Source organism: Idiotropiscis lumnitzeri, chromosome 21 (assembly GCF_059441095.1).
Source record: "Idiotropiscis lumnitzeri isolate Australia: NSW breed Sydney's pygmy pipehorse chromosome 21, RoL_Ilum_1.0, whole genome shotgun sequence".
Lineage (NCBI taxonomy): Eukaryota > Metazoa > Chordata > Actinopteri > Syngnathiformes > Syngnathidae > Idiotropiscis > Idiotropiscis lumnitzeri.
The window spans coordinates 346,489-360,899 of record NC_142411.1 but is presented as its reverse complement, the minus strand read 5'-3'; the positions used below and the strand labels follow the sequence as shown (position 1 = coordinate 360,899).

Below are 14,411 nucleotides of genomic sequence, written 5' to 3'. Positions count from 1 at the left end.
AGACCTGGGTGGGCGGGGCTTCCACGCGGCCAGGGCCGGAGTCCGCCTCCTTAACCTTGGGCACGGTCGCCACAGCGATAAGATCATGGAGGGGCGCGAAGAAAGTCCAAATAAAATGAAATGGATGATGGGGAAAGCGTTGACAACAAATCGCCCGCCAATACGACGCCCACGATGGACTCAAAGGTCACGTTTGATGGATCTTTCACAGTCCTCCATTTTACAGTACAAATTCTGTTCGTATGTTACATTCTTCAAATATTCTTCGCTCACGTATGACAGCCTTCAAGAAAGTTCCGTTTTACCGACATTGCTCGCGTCAGCGTCGTCATGCATCAAAATAGGACAGAAGCTGAGATGTTCATTGGCTAAAGCGGACGCCGACACGTCAAAATATCTGGATCGTTATTTTCTTTTTATGCCATCCACTTTTCTGCGCGGATTCCGAATCGAGCGCGTAACATCGTCATGATTTGGAATTAAGCGTTTGCTTCGGCCACTTTTTTTCCCTTGAAACGTCTCGGTCAGAAACGACAAGAAACGCTAGAAGCCGTATTGCGCCAGCTTTTAAAGGTCACACTTTAAAAAAGAAAAAGAAATGTGGAGCCACAGAAAGTCATCTCTGATTCCGATTTGCGGACGTGAGGAGAGAGGCAAAACCTTTTCGACGTCAAAAAATGCAAATGAGCCCGACTAACTAATGAGCGACACGTTTGTTAAATTCCTTTGTTCCTCTCCTTTATTATCCTATCCTACTGCCAATCTAATATCTTTAGGCTACTTTTTCTAGATAGTAAAAAAAAAAAAAAAAAAAAAAGATGGCTTAGCGGGTGCAAAAGACGACGAGCGAAAGTGAGCATCTAGGCGGCGGGATGGCACATCTCCTGCGTCCTGGTGCGGCGCCGAACGCATGGAGGCGTATCCGAGGGGAAGGGGGCGCCCGGCTTGTCGGCACGCAGCCGGCGGCCGGAGACCGACCTCTCCAGGCAGCACAGCGTCAGGCCGAGAGGCGCGGCCAAAATCAACGCCAGCGCCACGGAGCGGCTGGCCGCCCACATGACGGCCGACAGGAAGGCCACCAAGAGGCAAGGCAGCAGCAGCGATTGGCCGAGGGAGCGGGAGGGGGGCGCGGCGGGCGGAGGGGAGAGGTCACTAAAGGTCATCAGGGAGTCACGGCGAGCGAAGGAAACGAGCGGCAAAGAAAATATGGCCTGGAGCTTGGAGGTGAGCGTGCGTTTGAACTGACGTAATCTCGACACGGCGGCGACGGTTTTGACTCTGGTGATGATCAAAATCGTCGCTCTGTGAGCTGACGCGGCCAGCCGCTCCGTTACGGCCCAAATGCAAAAGGCCTTCTTTTTAGCGCTCTTTTCCAAAACGGAGCGGAAGCTAAGCACGAGAAAGACGTATCGAGCCACGTCCGCCAGCGAGCGCCACCCGCCGCCTCCCTCGGCCTCGGCCCGGGTGTGAGGGTGACGTGCGGGCGGCGACGAGGGAGGCGTCGGCTTGCGGGCGAGCGCTTCCACGTCAGGGGCGACGCTTAAGGCGGCCGCCTCGTGGCGGTCGTCGGCGGCGACGTCGCCGTCCTCCGAGATGTCGGACAGGCCGCGCTCCAGCTCGGAGATGGAGTCGAGCGACGGCGGGATGGAGGAGAGGGAAGATAACGAGGAGAAAGAAAGAGGGAACATGAAGATGGACTGATGGAGGAGGAGCGCGTGTGGCACGAAAAAAAAAAATCATAATAAATCCACATTTGAAGGAAATTAATAAGTGAGAGTGGAGGGGAAAAAACAGAGAGGGGGAAAGAGACAACGTTAGTGAACAACAACAGCACAAAAACAAAAACCAAAAAAGGTTCAACATGAGCACAGCAGGACAGTCGAGCGCTCGGAGCGGCAGTGGGCGGGCTTCCTTCCGAATATGCAAATGAGGGAGCATTTGGACCTATTTGGATCCCAACACTTGAGTGTCTGCTCGCTCGCCGGTGCAAAACGTTCATCTCCACGTCTCCTTTAAGAGATGAAAAGTGGAGCTCAACGTTTGCTAACCAGGCGCATCTCGGTGCACGGATGGAAATCCGACTTGTGTCAAAAGGCGGCAACCGCCCGAGGAAAACCTGAAGGAGACGTCAAACAGAGGTTGCCGAGGGGGAAAGTTTGCAAGGTTGGAAACCGTCAAAGTGGAAGACGACGAATGTGCGACATTCCGTTTACTGTCAACTTGCCAAAAAAAATGCTTGCGAACACGACAACTCCTCACAATGCTGACATGAGAATATTAGGCCAAATTTGTCTCCCTCTCACACACACACACGCACCCCTTCTTGTGTTTGTTACCTTTTTAAGACCACTTTCCAGGACCACCCTTTCTAGACATCACAGGAACAAATGAAAGGCATCCTTGAACTTGGAAAAAAATCTATTTTAATTGTGTGGAGGTCTCAAGAAGGATAGTAATACAAGCGCACCCAACACACACACACTGTCGGAAGTTCATTTCCCGCCTCATGTCGGAGTCGAGACAAGCAAGCGTCAAAAATGAAATGCTTCAAGTTACGGTGTGGCAACGTGGAGCGCGGCCACAGCAATTTGTTCAAGACGAAAAACTCACCTTGGAGTCGGAGTGGAGGTCCGGGTGGGCTTTGTGGCCGTTCTCGGCGGTGTCGGTGATGCTGATCATCGGCGCTGACGAGACACAAAAAGCAACACGTTCCTTCAACGGGCCCAAAAGCTCTCTTTTCGGAGTTTGGAACGTGGGCCAGCCCCCGCAACAAAACTTTTGGTGTTTGTCGTACATCCAAATTTGGTCTGCTTGGACTTTTTTTTGGTTCATTTGAGGCGTCATCAACCAATTACAAGCGGTGAAAATCGCTGAAGAAGAAATCTATGAACTCTCAAAAGCCGTCGCCAAACAAATGGCGGATGTTTGTTTTTTTTCCCATGAAGACGACAAGAAGCGAGCAAGCAAGTCTTTCGGTGCGATACGTTAGCGTGAGCGTAACGGTAACACCGCGGTGACCAAAGCGACGTCTCGCTCACGCCACGTTGGCATCAAAGAGGAATTTGCTACGGCGCACGACATGCCGCCTTCATTTCCTGGTCGGGGCCGTTTTTCATTTTCAAAGCGTCTCACCCCTTTTCATCTCCGGAAACAGCCGCAAGTGATTTCCCGCATCCGGTTCGGACGGCGAAAAACGGATTTGTAAAGCCGAGTGAGCGTGCGGGCGTCACCTCCATCCAGACTGCGGCTGATGCGTTTGGACGAGGTGCGCTCAAAGGCGGGCGCCGGCCGGTCTATGAGGGTGCTGGCCAGGCGGCTTTGGGTCTGCGTGCGGCCGCTGTAACGGAACTTGGAGCCCAGAGTCAAGAAGCGCGGCGTGGCGGGCGGCTCCGGCGCGTTCAGCCTGGAAAAGAACGCGATTGGCGCCGAGCGAAAATTTGTCGTCGTCGTCGTCGTCGTTTTCTTTTACCGACCTGAAGAAGCTGTGGTTCTCCACGCAGACTTTCCACAGCCGCTTGGCGGAGCGATGATTCTGGAGTTTGAATCCCACGGTGCTCTCAAATTGCTCCGTCTGCCGGAAATAACAAAACGTCAAAAATGGCCTCCAATACCACAGCGAGCCCGGTAGAGGGCGCCGTTACATCGCTTTGGATTTTAGATCGGCACGGCTTTTGAGTGGATGATAAAGACGAGAGGCCGCGTCCGTCAGGAGGGAGCGAAACGCTAACACGTCAGCTCGCACGTACGGATGGAACAAAGTTGCGAGAGTGAGAAAAGCGGTCGAGTGACTCAGCCTCGCTCGCGGCGCCTTTCATACCTCTCCCGGTCGGATCTTGATGTAGAAGTTGTTCCGCTTGTAGGAAATCTTGAGAATTTTGGGCCAAGCGAAGCGATTTATCCGAAGCCGGTCCTTGTAGACCAAAAGTCCGTTGGCGCACACGCCCAGCATGATGTCCACGCCTTCAGAATCCTGCAGTGGGATACATTCGGATGACCGCAGACAAAAGGCAACCTTGAGCTTCTCCACGGAGAAGATTTTTCACGCCATGAGGACAAACGGCTGAACTTCGGTCTAGCGGCCAACGTGAGCTCAGCTCCGAGCCCAGACAACAACGAGGCGCTCTAAAGCGGCCACGTCGACCTGAAACGCTCTGCGTGACGTGCAAGCGCTCGGGGCTGACAACGAGGCACTCCAACGCGGCCAAAGCTAGCTTACGGCACGTCACAACCGCAAAACGGAGAATCGCAAAACAAAAGCGAAAAGAAGAACTTGCAACACGCGTAATGTGTTTGGAAACCAACTTTTGAGTTCATCGTTTCTAAACGTGAAAGTCGTTCGCATCCGCTTGTGATTTCGTTTGCCTCGTTATTCAACGGTAACGAACGTGGTTAGCCGGCGGGCAAAGCTTTTAAGTCGGAGGCCATCTGCTAATGGTCAGCGTGCTATTGACTTAACACAGGAGGCGGGGGGGGGGGGGGGGGTATAATGCACACACACACACACACAGGTCACAAAACCTTGCCAAACTGTGAATAGCTCACCGATCTGTCGCTTTTACTCATTTTTTTGTATTTGTGGTCATGGCAACGCCAAACAGACTTCCTGTCTCCTGCTTTGCTGCAAACAACAACAAAAAAAAAAGTTCCCACCCATGCAACTAATGGGAGCTTGGCCTTTATTTGAAGAGCGCCCGCCTCTCTCTCTCTCTCTCGCAACTCGTCGTCCATCTCACATCCTCGCTTCTATTTTAAGCCTGCCATCTCACTCTCTCCTGAAAATTTTCCTCCTCCGTTTTCCGGCACAAAGACAAACTTGCAGGCGACACACATGGAAACGCGTCGGCCGGTCGAGGGGGGGGGCGATTCCCCCCCGCCCCCCAAGGCCTTGTGTCAAGTGTTTGCGCAGGTCAAGCGAGAAAGCGTGCACGTTTTTGTACCTTGGCGTGGTGCAGGTCCACCCCGTACATGGACAACTTCTTGGCGTTTTCCAGAAAGTGGGCGTCGGCCTGCGCCGGCGACATTCCCCTGAAAGGGCGACAAATGAGAAGTGCGGTCGGAAAACCGCCGCTCATCGACGGCGCTTACTTGTGAGACTTGCGCAGCTCCAAAATCTTCTCGTCCATCTCTTTGCTCTGATTGGGGGCAAAGGTCAGCTGGCCGATGTAGTCCAGAGGCCGAGGCTGCTCGGGTTCGTCGTCGCCAAATTCGGCCTGTGAAAGCGCAACAACGCCGACGTTTGATTTCCACCGACGCCGCTCCCAATTTGAGCGCAAAACATGGCGACGCGTTACCTGCAGCGTGTACGAGCCCAGGAGAGCGTGCGTGACAAACGAGCAAGGCAGGCGACCGGACGCCACGTCGTTGCGGAGCTGCAGACACAGCAGGTACCTCCGCAGGAGAAACACGACACTTGGTCAGTGGATCCAATTGAGGAAACCGCTGACGCTTGTTCGCAGTCTCCCCAAAAAAAAGGTCAGCGCAAATAAAATTGCTGTTTTTTGAATGGAAAAAAAAAATCCACCCAACGGAGATGGCCGTGCGCCCGCTGGAGGATTAAACATTGGCAGCGGCGGGGGGGCGCTTTGTTGGTTGTATCGTTTTCAGAGTACGACGACCGGTCGGGAGAACCTTGCTGCTAATCCTCCACGCGGCGGTTGCGTAACATTCGCCGTCAGTGATTTGTTGTGGAGGAATTCCTGATCCAAAAGTGAATGCGAACACCGCAGGGGGGAGTCATCGGCGCGGAGACGCTTCTGGGTCCTGGTCGCGAGGGCAAAATAAAAGCCACATGCGGCAGGCGTCCCCTCGCTCGGGTTCTCTTCAGTGGGCAAGCACAGTGGCGCTTTCAACGTCTTTAAGACTTGCAAGAATGCACTTTGAAGTCAGAGAAATACATCTTTGGACTGAGCAACGATGCGACGACACCCCAAAAACGTCATTGGGATCGCTTTAGAACGCCTCGTTGTTGGACGTGCGCACGTCACATTCCCACATGCGAGGAACCCCCAAAAAAAAACAAAAACGTCCAACCGTCAGCCCGTGAACGGGAGCTTTGGGCTGGCGTGGGCGATTTAGAGCGCCTCATTGTGGGCTGTGAGTGCAAGTGCAAGGAATGAAGTTAAGTTAAGTGTTCACCTGGTGATGTCTTCGGTGAGCAGCGAAGGATCAGGCGGGTAGAACTTGACGTTGAATGCAAACTGCCAGTTGTTACCTAAGGACAGACGCCGAAGCGTTTGCGTTACAAGACGGCAAAAATAAAGAGCGTTTGCAGAAATGGGAGCTTTTTATGCAGTTGCATCCATCTGGCCTCGGCCCCGCCTCCTCCCATCTGTGTGTGCGCGCGTGTGAGATTCGGAACGGGAGAGCAGCTTTTGACGTCGCTAAGCCCGAAACATCTCGCACGCGAGCATCGCCACAAAACGCACAAACACAAATGAAATGCGGCCGGGATTGCCCAACCTTCTCCCGACTTCATCCAACAGCAATGACGCAAATTGATTTGGTTTGGGGGTTTTTTTGTGTTTATGATTGGGAAGAAAAAAAATTGGGCTGATATGCAATACACTTGAAGGCAACAAAGCCCATTTTGACATTTACCGTGAGCTCCGTTGTGCTTGACAAGCCCATTTTTTTTTTAGCTGAGCTGCAAAATCAGTCACCAAAATAATTCAAGCAAATCAAAGTTGCGAGCGTATCAAAGCAACCCGTTCTGTTCACCTAAAAAGTCAGGACGTTGAAAGTGGAACTTACTGCGGATTTGTCTCTTGATTTCCTTGGTGGGGTCCAACCAGCACTGAAGGCAAAGACGGAGAAGCGTGAGACACTTTGAACGAACACACGGGGACGGATGGACGCAAGATTTGCGCCTCGCGAAGCGCAAACGAGCACAGCTTGAGTGGGTGCGTGAGTGATTGCGCAATTTGGCGCCCGCAACTTTGCGGCGTGTTGGTGCGCGGCGCACCTTGTGTTCGTGGTGGTCCGTGAAGGTCAGACCAAAGTAGTCCTTCTCCAGCAGATTGAGGTGCTCGCACACCTTGAAGAACAGGAACAGACCCTTGGCGCGTTTCTGGAGTAAGAAAGAAGGCACGTGATTTCAAAAAAAAAAAAAAAAAGGACAAATTCACACATTTTATCATTTAAAAAAAAAAAAAAAAAAAAAGGAAACCCGAGAGGAAAACTTATGCTAATGTTTGAAGAAACAAAAGATTTTTTCTGAAATGAAATCATATTTTCATACATTTTCTTTCTAAACTTCATGCGTATGTGCGACTTGCTGCGTGTTTAATAACGACGATTAATTGCAACACCAATTCACATGACACCATTTGACCTTTTTTCATTTTTTTATGTGAATATGGGAAAATGTTTTCAAACTTTAGACAAACAATTAATAAAGAGAAAATAAAGGGCCGATGGATTTGGCTTCATTTTGTTGAACGGTTTTAAGAAGATTGACAATTTTGGTATGCGCGGTCCACTTCCTGTCCGAGCCACCGCAGCGACGCACTTCTGTCTTCTCAATATGTGCTCCGGCTCGCATTCCATCCAGACGGACAGAAAATCCTCCACACTGAGCAATGACAATGGCATTTAGCCACACACACACACACACACACACACACACACACACATAGGCTACAGTGACCTTTACACCGCCCGAAGGTCAGACAAACAGCGGGTGGAAAAAAAGGACAAAGAATGCAATGATGAAAAAAAAAAAAGTGTGTGTGTGTGCACAGACTTGAGTGTTACATTCCACGACGGGCCGTTCAGCGTGTGGAAAGTGGAGGCAATCTAGAATAAAAGGCCGTTTCTCGTTTTCTGCGGAATTTTTCTTCGATTCCGTCGCGCGGGCGAGCCAAAGCCGTCGCTCGGTCACACTGCAGTGTGTGCGCGTCAACGCAAAACGAGACTTCCAAACAAGTGTGTGAGGCCTGCTGCTGTACAAAATTTGCAGTTTCAACGCTGGACCGCACGATGCGTCTTTGTGTCTCGCCGTGCCAGTGTGTGGATGGATGGATGCCAATGAGTGTGCGTGCGCGTGCACGTGCACGTTGTTGCCATATCAGCAAGATGGGCTGCAGGACAAAGCGCCTCGTGTTCAAACAAGCAAAGTCGCTGGGCGTCGGCACGCCGTCCAGAATTTGGGGGGATATTCTCCAAATAAGATTTCATCTGGGCTATTTTGCCCCAATTAATGCTTCAAATTAAAAAGCACGGACGGCCACAACCCAAGTGTGACGTCAGAAGAAAGCGGCCTCCCCGCAAGTCATCGGCTCAAATCTTTTTGTGTGTACGAGCGTTGGTTCGCATTCATCCCTCAGACTCCGCCCAAACATTGTGAGTGGCGAGTCTGAACGTTTTTCGACGGCTCCCGCAAGATCCTATTTAGCGACGACATCATGGCTGGGGAGGCGAGTGACAAAAGTTTGAGTGGGCCGGACGACGCGCACGCTCCGATGGCGTCGGGTGTCTCACCTCCACCTCGCAGGTGAAGTCGGAGCCGTCCAGGAGGGTGACGTGACACACCACCAGCTTCATTTTGCTCTTCCTCACCAAGCGCAGCGGCGACTGCAAAACCGACGCCTGGCCTCCGCCTCCCTCCGCTCGCTCCTTATTGCGCCGCGGCTGCTCCTCCTCGCCTCGGCCCTCACCCGCGGCTTCGGTGCCCTCGGCGCTTTGCTCCTCGACAGGCTGGAAAAAGAGAGGAGGGGAAAGTCAAGTCGTTCCTCCTCATGCGCAAGGAGGGCGGCTCATTTTGCCGCCGATGTCACAGGGTGGGCTCCATGTGATCACTGGACGGAACGCTGAGCAAGAGGGTGGGCTGAGCAACACCCCCGGTCCTGCGAATTATATTCCGTCGAGTAGTTGAAAATGCTTGTAGGCGGATCATTTTGGTGCATTACTGGCGGTGGCCAGAAGGTGGTAGTAATGCACTAAAAGTATCTTGGAAAAAAAAAATGGAAATGGAAGAGGAGGAAGTAGAACAAGTCGTCGTAATATTTCTGAACGGTCGGTGCGCGCTCCAAATTACGGATCGAGGATTTAGACTGCGAGTCGGCGCGCGACTGCGCTTGGGCGACCATCACGAGTTGATTTTGATCACCTCTGCGTCGGCGCCGGCGCGGGAAGGCGACTCGACGTCCGTTTCTTGTACTTGCTGGTGAACCGGACCGAGCGCCGCCTTCTCTTCCACTTCCTCCGCGTGTCCGTTGACTTCCGGGACCTCCTTCTCCTTGGGCGGGGAGGTCTGCACAAAGCATCGCGTTTATTTGGAAGCCCCGGTCGGCGGGAGCGTCGAAAGCGACGTTGGCGAGGCGGTACCTGGCTTTGAGACTTGTGCTTCTTAAACCACGTTGGCAGGTAGCGCGATATCCCTTTGCCTTCTTTCTCCTTCTCCCTTTCCGCCTCTTCCTCGGCGGCGGCCACTTCCCGTCTTTCCGCTTTCTCCTTCACCTCTGTCTCGGAGCCGGCTTCTGTTGTCATGGCGACGCGTCACGACCTGCCCCGAGCGGAACAGAAAATGATGAGGATAATCAAACGGATCAAATGGATTTATAAGGTGCTTTTTATATACGCCGCACGTTTGTATTGACGGTAACATTTGGTGAAGATAATTTTTTTGCAAACATTATATTTTAATACATACAAGAAAGCTGACATTTGAATTTTGGCTTTTCGGGCCAGTTTCATTTTTTTAACTGAAAAAAAAAATTGGGGCTTGTCCACCTTTGCATCACATCACAGCCACTTGGACGCTAAATTGGAATCACGCAGCAAATTCCTGAAAATGTGACTCGTCGTTTGTTGCTGTGGCGAACACGCGCGCGCGCTTAGCAAGCTAAAGATCTCGGGCAGTGCTTTTGACAATCGACACATTTTGTGCAAGAGGACAAGTGAGACGATAACCGTAGAGCCGGGAGAGTACGCGACATTTGGTTTTTCAAATGGTGGCCTTAGATTGACCCAGGAGCAGATCATTTCTATTTCCATTATTTCCTATTTGGGTGGGGGGGGGTTATAGAACGTCACGGAACGGCGTGTGGTGGACTTGCGCCGCATTATTCTGCGTGTGCGTGACCGTGCGTGCAAACAAGCGGCTTCGGGTGGAGGATTAAAGCCCGATTCATTTCCGATGAAGGCATTGTCATCAGCCGGCGTCCTTTCAAAGTCTTCCAAATCTTTGCAGGCGCTCGCCGACTCGCATTTGTCGTCACCTTGGTGCCAACGTCAAGCAGCGGGGAGGACACGGGAATAAAAATAGAAGCGGTCTCCTTCCGCATGGGAGGGAGGGATGAAGACGGGAGGTGCGCCTGTGCAAACGTGCAGAAGAAGACGGTTGCACTTGAGCGGACGGATTCCAACGAGGCCTGAACGATTTTGAAATGATCGAAATTGCTTGTTGTACCCCCTCGTAACGTTGTACCTCAACTTTCTCCCTCTCCCTCTCTCGGGGAGCTCACAATTCCTCTCTTCCGGGCTCTCTTTTCAGTCGGTCCCTCGCATTATCGTGCCCCCGTTCCGTCTTCCCACAGTCTCTATAAACAATGGCGCTGACACAATTACGGCCTCTCACCGCACACACGCGCGCAAACATTGATGGGGGGAGATTGCAAGCCGAGGTGGAGCGATAGGAAAGCGGGAGGTGTGCAAAGTTTGTGACGGTGAGAACGAGTTGCTCATTTCGCAGCCAAGTAGCACTCTTAATTGAGTGCGCACAAAAAAAAAAACTGCAAGACACGTTGTCAGCTGTTGAGAATAGAACAGAAATGAACACAAAAAAAAGAGTAGACTTTTCTTTCACCGGCAAAAGAAAGTTTGTTTTTGTTCTTTGAACACCGGTTCACGACGCAAAAGCAGAAAAAGCAAGTTGTCGTCCATCACGGTTGCTTGGGCTCAGGTAACGACCAATCAGGGCTCCCCTACCTTCTGAAGCTGAGTCGTGATTGCTGATGTCATTTCCTGTGGACAGCAAGTGGCAAAATGGCCGCTCCCTCAGACGTAGAAAAATATTCTTCACATTTTTTTGGACCGCTTCACTCATATTCCACAAACGCAAAATTCATCCGAATGCCGTGTTGAGACATACCACATATGATTGCAAAGACATTTCGGGGGTTGACTCCCCCTTTAACAATTTGAAAGCATCACTAAATAACAAATGAACGGCTACATTCCGAGCTTCTGATTCTTCGAAAAGAGCTGTCGGTCGGTCGGCCGCACGAACGCATGTCCTTACCTACTGTTGCTTTTCTTCCCCCTCACAAGGAAGCTTCTTTTCCTCCTTTTAGCGTCTTGCCTCCCTCCCCCACTTCTTTTTTTTTTTTTCTTCTTCCGCCTCACTTTGGTCTCCCACCTACAAAGCTGTCAGTGCCATTTTGGTCTCCCTCATCCCGTCGGCTCACCCGCCGAGCTGAGCGCCTGACTCCCGCGGGACTTGCACCCGCGGAAACCAGGGCAGAAAATGACGAGCGAGCGAGCGGAGGGGAGTCAGAGAGAGGCGAAAAAGGGGGAGGGAGGGAGAGAGAGGGTGAGAGAGCGAGCACGTCTGCTAATGGGGCGTCACTTCAGCTTCAGCCTGCAACTCCCCAATTTGTTTTTTTCAGTTCGGAAGTAATGAGCAGTCAAAGGTTCAACAAAAGTGGTTTCTGACCAAAAAGCAGAGAAAATGTTTTGGTTTTTTTCTGGTCCCTTAAAGATATAAATTACAGGCACAACATTTGACACTTAAATAATACTTTGTCCATTTGTTTTAACTTTACACCAATTCTGAAAATGATTTTTTTGGGGGGCGTGGGGGACGTCTGGCTATTTTTAGCAAACTTTTTGTTTGTACAGTACTTATAAAAATTGAGCTCCACCGGGACGCAAACGCCTGCAAAAATTGTGGAGCATGTTGAGGCCTCCAAATAGGTCATTCATTTTGTCGCAAGAATAAAAATAAAGACGGCGATTCAGAGAAAGCTGAAAGAGCCGACGTCTCGCAGACAATCACGCCAGCGCCCAAACGTGCTACAAACGCGACTTTATGGCTGCCCGTCTGGATTTAAGGGCTCGTCGGCATGGCGATGACTTCCTGATCCTGCGATGTGTAATTTTGCAGGCGACATAAACTCGAGGGTGGGCGGCGACAAAGACGTCGACGCCGCTTTCATTTGCGTTTGTTCTTTTTCCAATTGCTTGACGAAATCCAATAAAGACAGAAAGAAAAAGCCGCGTCCACGCACGGGGCAGTGTCGGGGCAAAGGGAGGAGGGGTGCACGGGGAGGGCGGCGTTACCATGACAACCGCATTCATGGACACCAAGCATAAATCCTCATGGAGACAAGAGATTACTGCAGCAAAAATAAAGATTATTGAGCAGGCGTACAAGTGACAAAAGAGATTACGGCCACGCCCAAACCTCCGTTTCAGACCCGGAGCAGATTTACAGCCGACCGATGCGACATGCCGGAAACTGCGGGAAGTGCCCCTTTTTATGCTTTTTGTTTTTTTTAATGCTGCCAATACTCAACTGCAGGAAACACAACCTGAAAGGATCGTCCTTGACGCCGTAACAAAACAACAACCGCAAAAGAATTCAGCACACAACGTGTTTTAAAGTGAACGTCTCTGCACTGGATCAAAAGTTCATTCAACTTTATCAACTCACACACAAACTGGTGGTGTGAAAATATGGCTGCTCCTGCCACACGGCACACTGAGCCGCAAACTAAGGATTACACAAGGGATAATCTGTCTGTGTCGGCATGTCCGTCAGTCCAGTAGGGCCTCCATCTTACCGTCTGCCGCATGCGCCCGTCTTTTTGTTCTTCAAATTCTGAACAACAGCTAAAAGATCAGATCTTGAGATGTGCGATGACAACAGCAAAATATAAACGGACAATAAACGAAAGAAGAAGCAGTAACCAAAAAGTAATCGAAGCGAACGCGCGACCCTAACTTGGCGTAAACCTCCGAAGATGAAGCTCTTTTGTCAAAAGAAGTTCTTGGCGCTATCTCGGCAGCGGCGTGGAGTAGGACGCCGTCGTGCAAGGTCGTGATGGCGAAATGAAGCTTCAGAACCGCTTCATCAACCACTCGTTGTATTTTTGGACTCCTCGCGATGGCACTCTCTGTTCAACGTTGGGATGAAAGCGCACGGACTCATTTCTTAACATTTAAACAAAGTCAAGTTTTGGACTTTTGTTTTTTTTTCATTTTCACTTCATTTCCCCCTTTTTTCATCCAATGAATATCGACTTGAAATATTGATTATCGGCCTCCATGACTACAAATAATCGTATCGGCCCTGAAAAACGGCATATCGCTCCAACGTGACTCTCAAACACCAAAAGCCAACGAGAAAGGGTCCGAGCATTTTCAAACGCAAAAGCGTTGAAACGATGTCGGCCTCGACTCACGTTCCGCCAAAATCTCTTTGGCTGCGTGAGTGAGAAGAATGGCCGGGCTCATATGTGCTATTGTTGCCCCCTAAACTCTCCCATTCAGCGATTAGTGAGGTGAGGCGCGAGCAGCGCCTGTGAGGGCGTGCGAGCGAGCCGGGATGGGGGGGGGGGCAGTAAATGATGCAGCGAGTGTTCACCGTGCGTGCCAGAGGAACTGAAGAACAAATATTAGCTGCTCGGCAAAACTCGTGATGAAAGTGCAAACAGCAGACGACACACTTGGGAGTCTTGAGTCGGGAGCGAAAGGGCGTGGCGTCGCTATGGAGACGTACATCCCATAGAAGGCGGTGGCAACAGGTGCCAAACAACGGGGAACAGAGAAGGGAAATAAGATCCGGGTGGAGAGAAGACAATCGTCCATTTCAAGATGAAACGAAAAGCTTGAAAACGACGATTGCATCTCGACGTGACACCCTACTAATCCTCGCGGTTTCAAAAAAAAAAAAAAAAAACACTTAAAAGCCAAGAGTCAGGCTTGTAGAAGAGTTTTCTGCCATCGAGCGGAACCTTTCACCTTTGGCTCATTCCTTCCCACGTGTTCTTTTGCATCTCCATCACTTGACGCCTCCTCCGCCGTCTCCGTGGCGATAGAGACGAGATGAACATTGCATTACGGCGCGCTTTCACATCTTCCCTCGTCCGACTTTGATTCCCGCCAGCGCGCAACGCTTTGAAGGGCCGCCGAGCGGTCACGGCCCACCGCTTAACCACACAATATGTCCGCTTTGCCAATTTCAGAGTGCAAAAGCAAAAAGGCGGAATAAAGTTTTGCTTGTGCTCCATATCAACGAGGTAAACTTTTGCGGTGACCTTGGATCCGATTTCCTGGCCTTGTATTTTGATGAAATCAAAACGATGGAATTCATCAAAATGAGCCCCAATCAGAAGCGGACATTCAAGTCATTTAATGAGCATGTCGTCATCATTTCAAGAATCGGCCCTGAAAACGCCAGCCGAGGGTGG

The 14,411-nt window shown here is 51.0% G+C and overlaps 2 protein-coding genes across 16 annotated transcripts in view; both read right to left on the bottom strand.

Moving 5' to 3' along the window:
* epb41l2 (erythrocyte membrane protein band 4.1-like 2) overlaps positions 1 to 14,411 on the bottom strand; it is a 24,458-nt gene that overhangs the window by 8,092 nt on the left and 1,955 nt on the right. For 10 of the 13 annotated variants that reach the window (XM_088285808.1, XM_088285803.1, XM_088285814.1 and 7 more), the window contains exons 2-14: positions 9,325 to 9,502; positions 9,107 to 9,250; positions 8,479 to 8,694; positions 6,962 to 7,066; positions 6,751 to 6,793; positions 6,136 to 6,211; positions 5,292 to 5,388; positions 5,086 to 5,210; positions 4,938 to 5,025; positions 3,818 to 3,970; positions 3,474 to 3,571; positions 3,231 to 3,403; positions 2,611 to 2,684 (exon numbers count right to left, since the gene is read on the bottom strand). In XM_088285808.1, the coding sequence (XP_088141934.1) occupies positions 2,611 to 2,684; positions 3,231 to 3,403; positions 3,474 to 3,571; positions 3,818 to 3,970; positions 4,938 to 5,025; positions 5,086 to 5,210; positions 5,292 to 5,388; positions 6,136 to 6,211; positions 6,751 to 6,793; positions 6,962 to 7,066; positions 8,479 to 8,694; positions 9,107 to 9,250; positions 9,325 to 9,486 (1,554 nt within the window). In that variant the 5' untranslated portion in view covers positions 9,487 to 9,502. Of the gene's footprint in view, positions 1 to 306; positions 1,698 to 2,610; positions 2,685 to 3,230; positions 3,404 to 3,473; positions 3,572 to 3,817; positions 3,971 to 4,937; positions 5,026 to 5,085; positions 5,211 to 5,291; positions 5,389 to 6,135; positions 6,212 to 6,750; positions 6,794 to 6,961; positions 7,067 to 8,478; positions 8,695 to 9,106; positions 9,251 to 9,324; positions 9,503 to 10,926; positions 11,197 to 11,239; positions 11,491 to 14,411 lie in introns of those variants that run through there. The other 3 variants (XM_088285804.1, XM_088285805.1, XM_088285812.1) reach the window with 3 other exon arrangements.
* med23 (mediator complex subunit 23) overlaps positions 9,330 to 14,411 on the bottom strand; it is a 19,366-nt gene continuing 14,284 nt past the window's right edge. For all 3 annotated transcript variants that reach the window (XM_088285799.1, XM_088285800.1, XM_088285801.1), the window contains one exon: positions 9,330 to 9,476. The gene's annotated coding sequence lies outside the window, so the exon portion shown is untranslated. The remainder of the gene's footprint in view (positions 9,477 to 14,411) is intronic.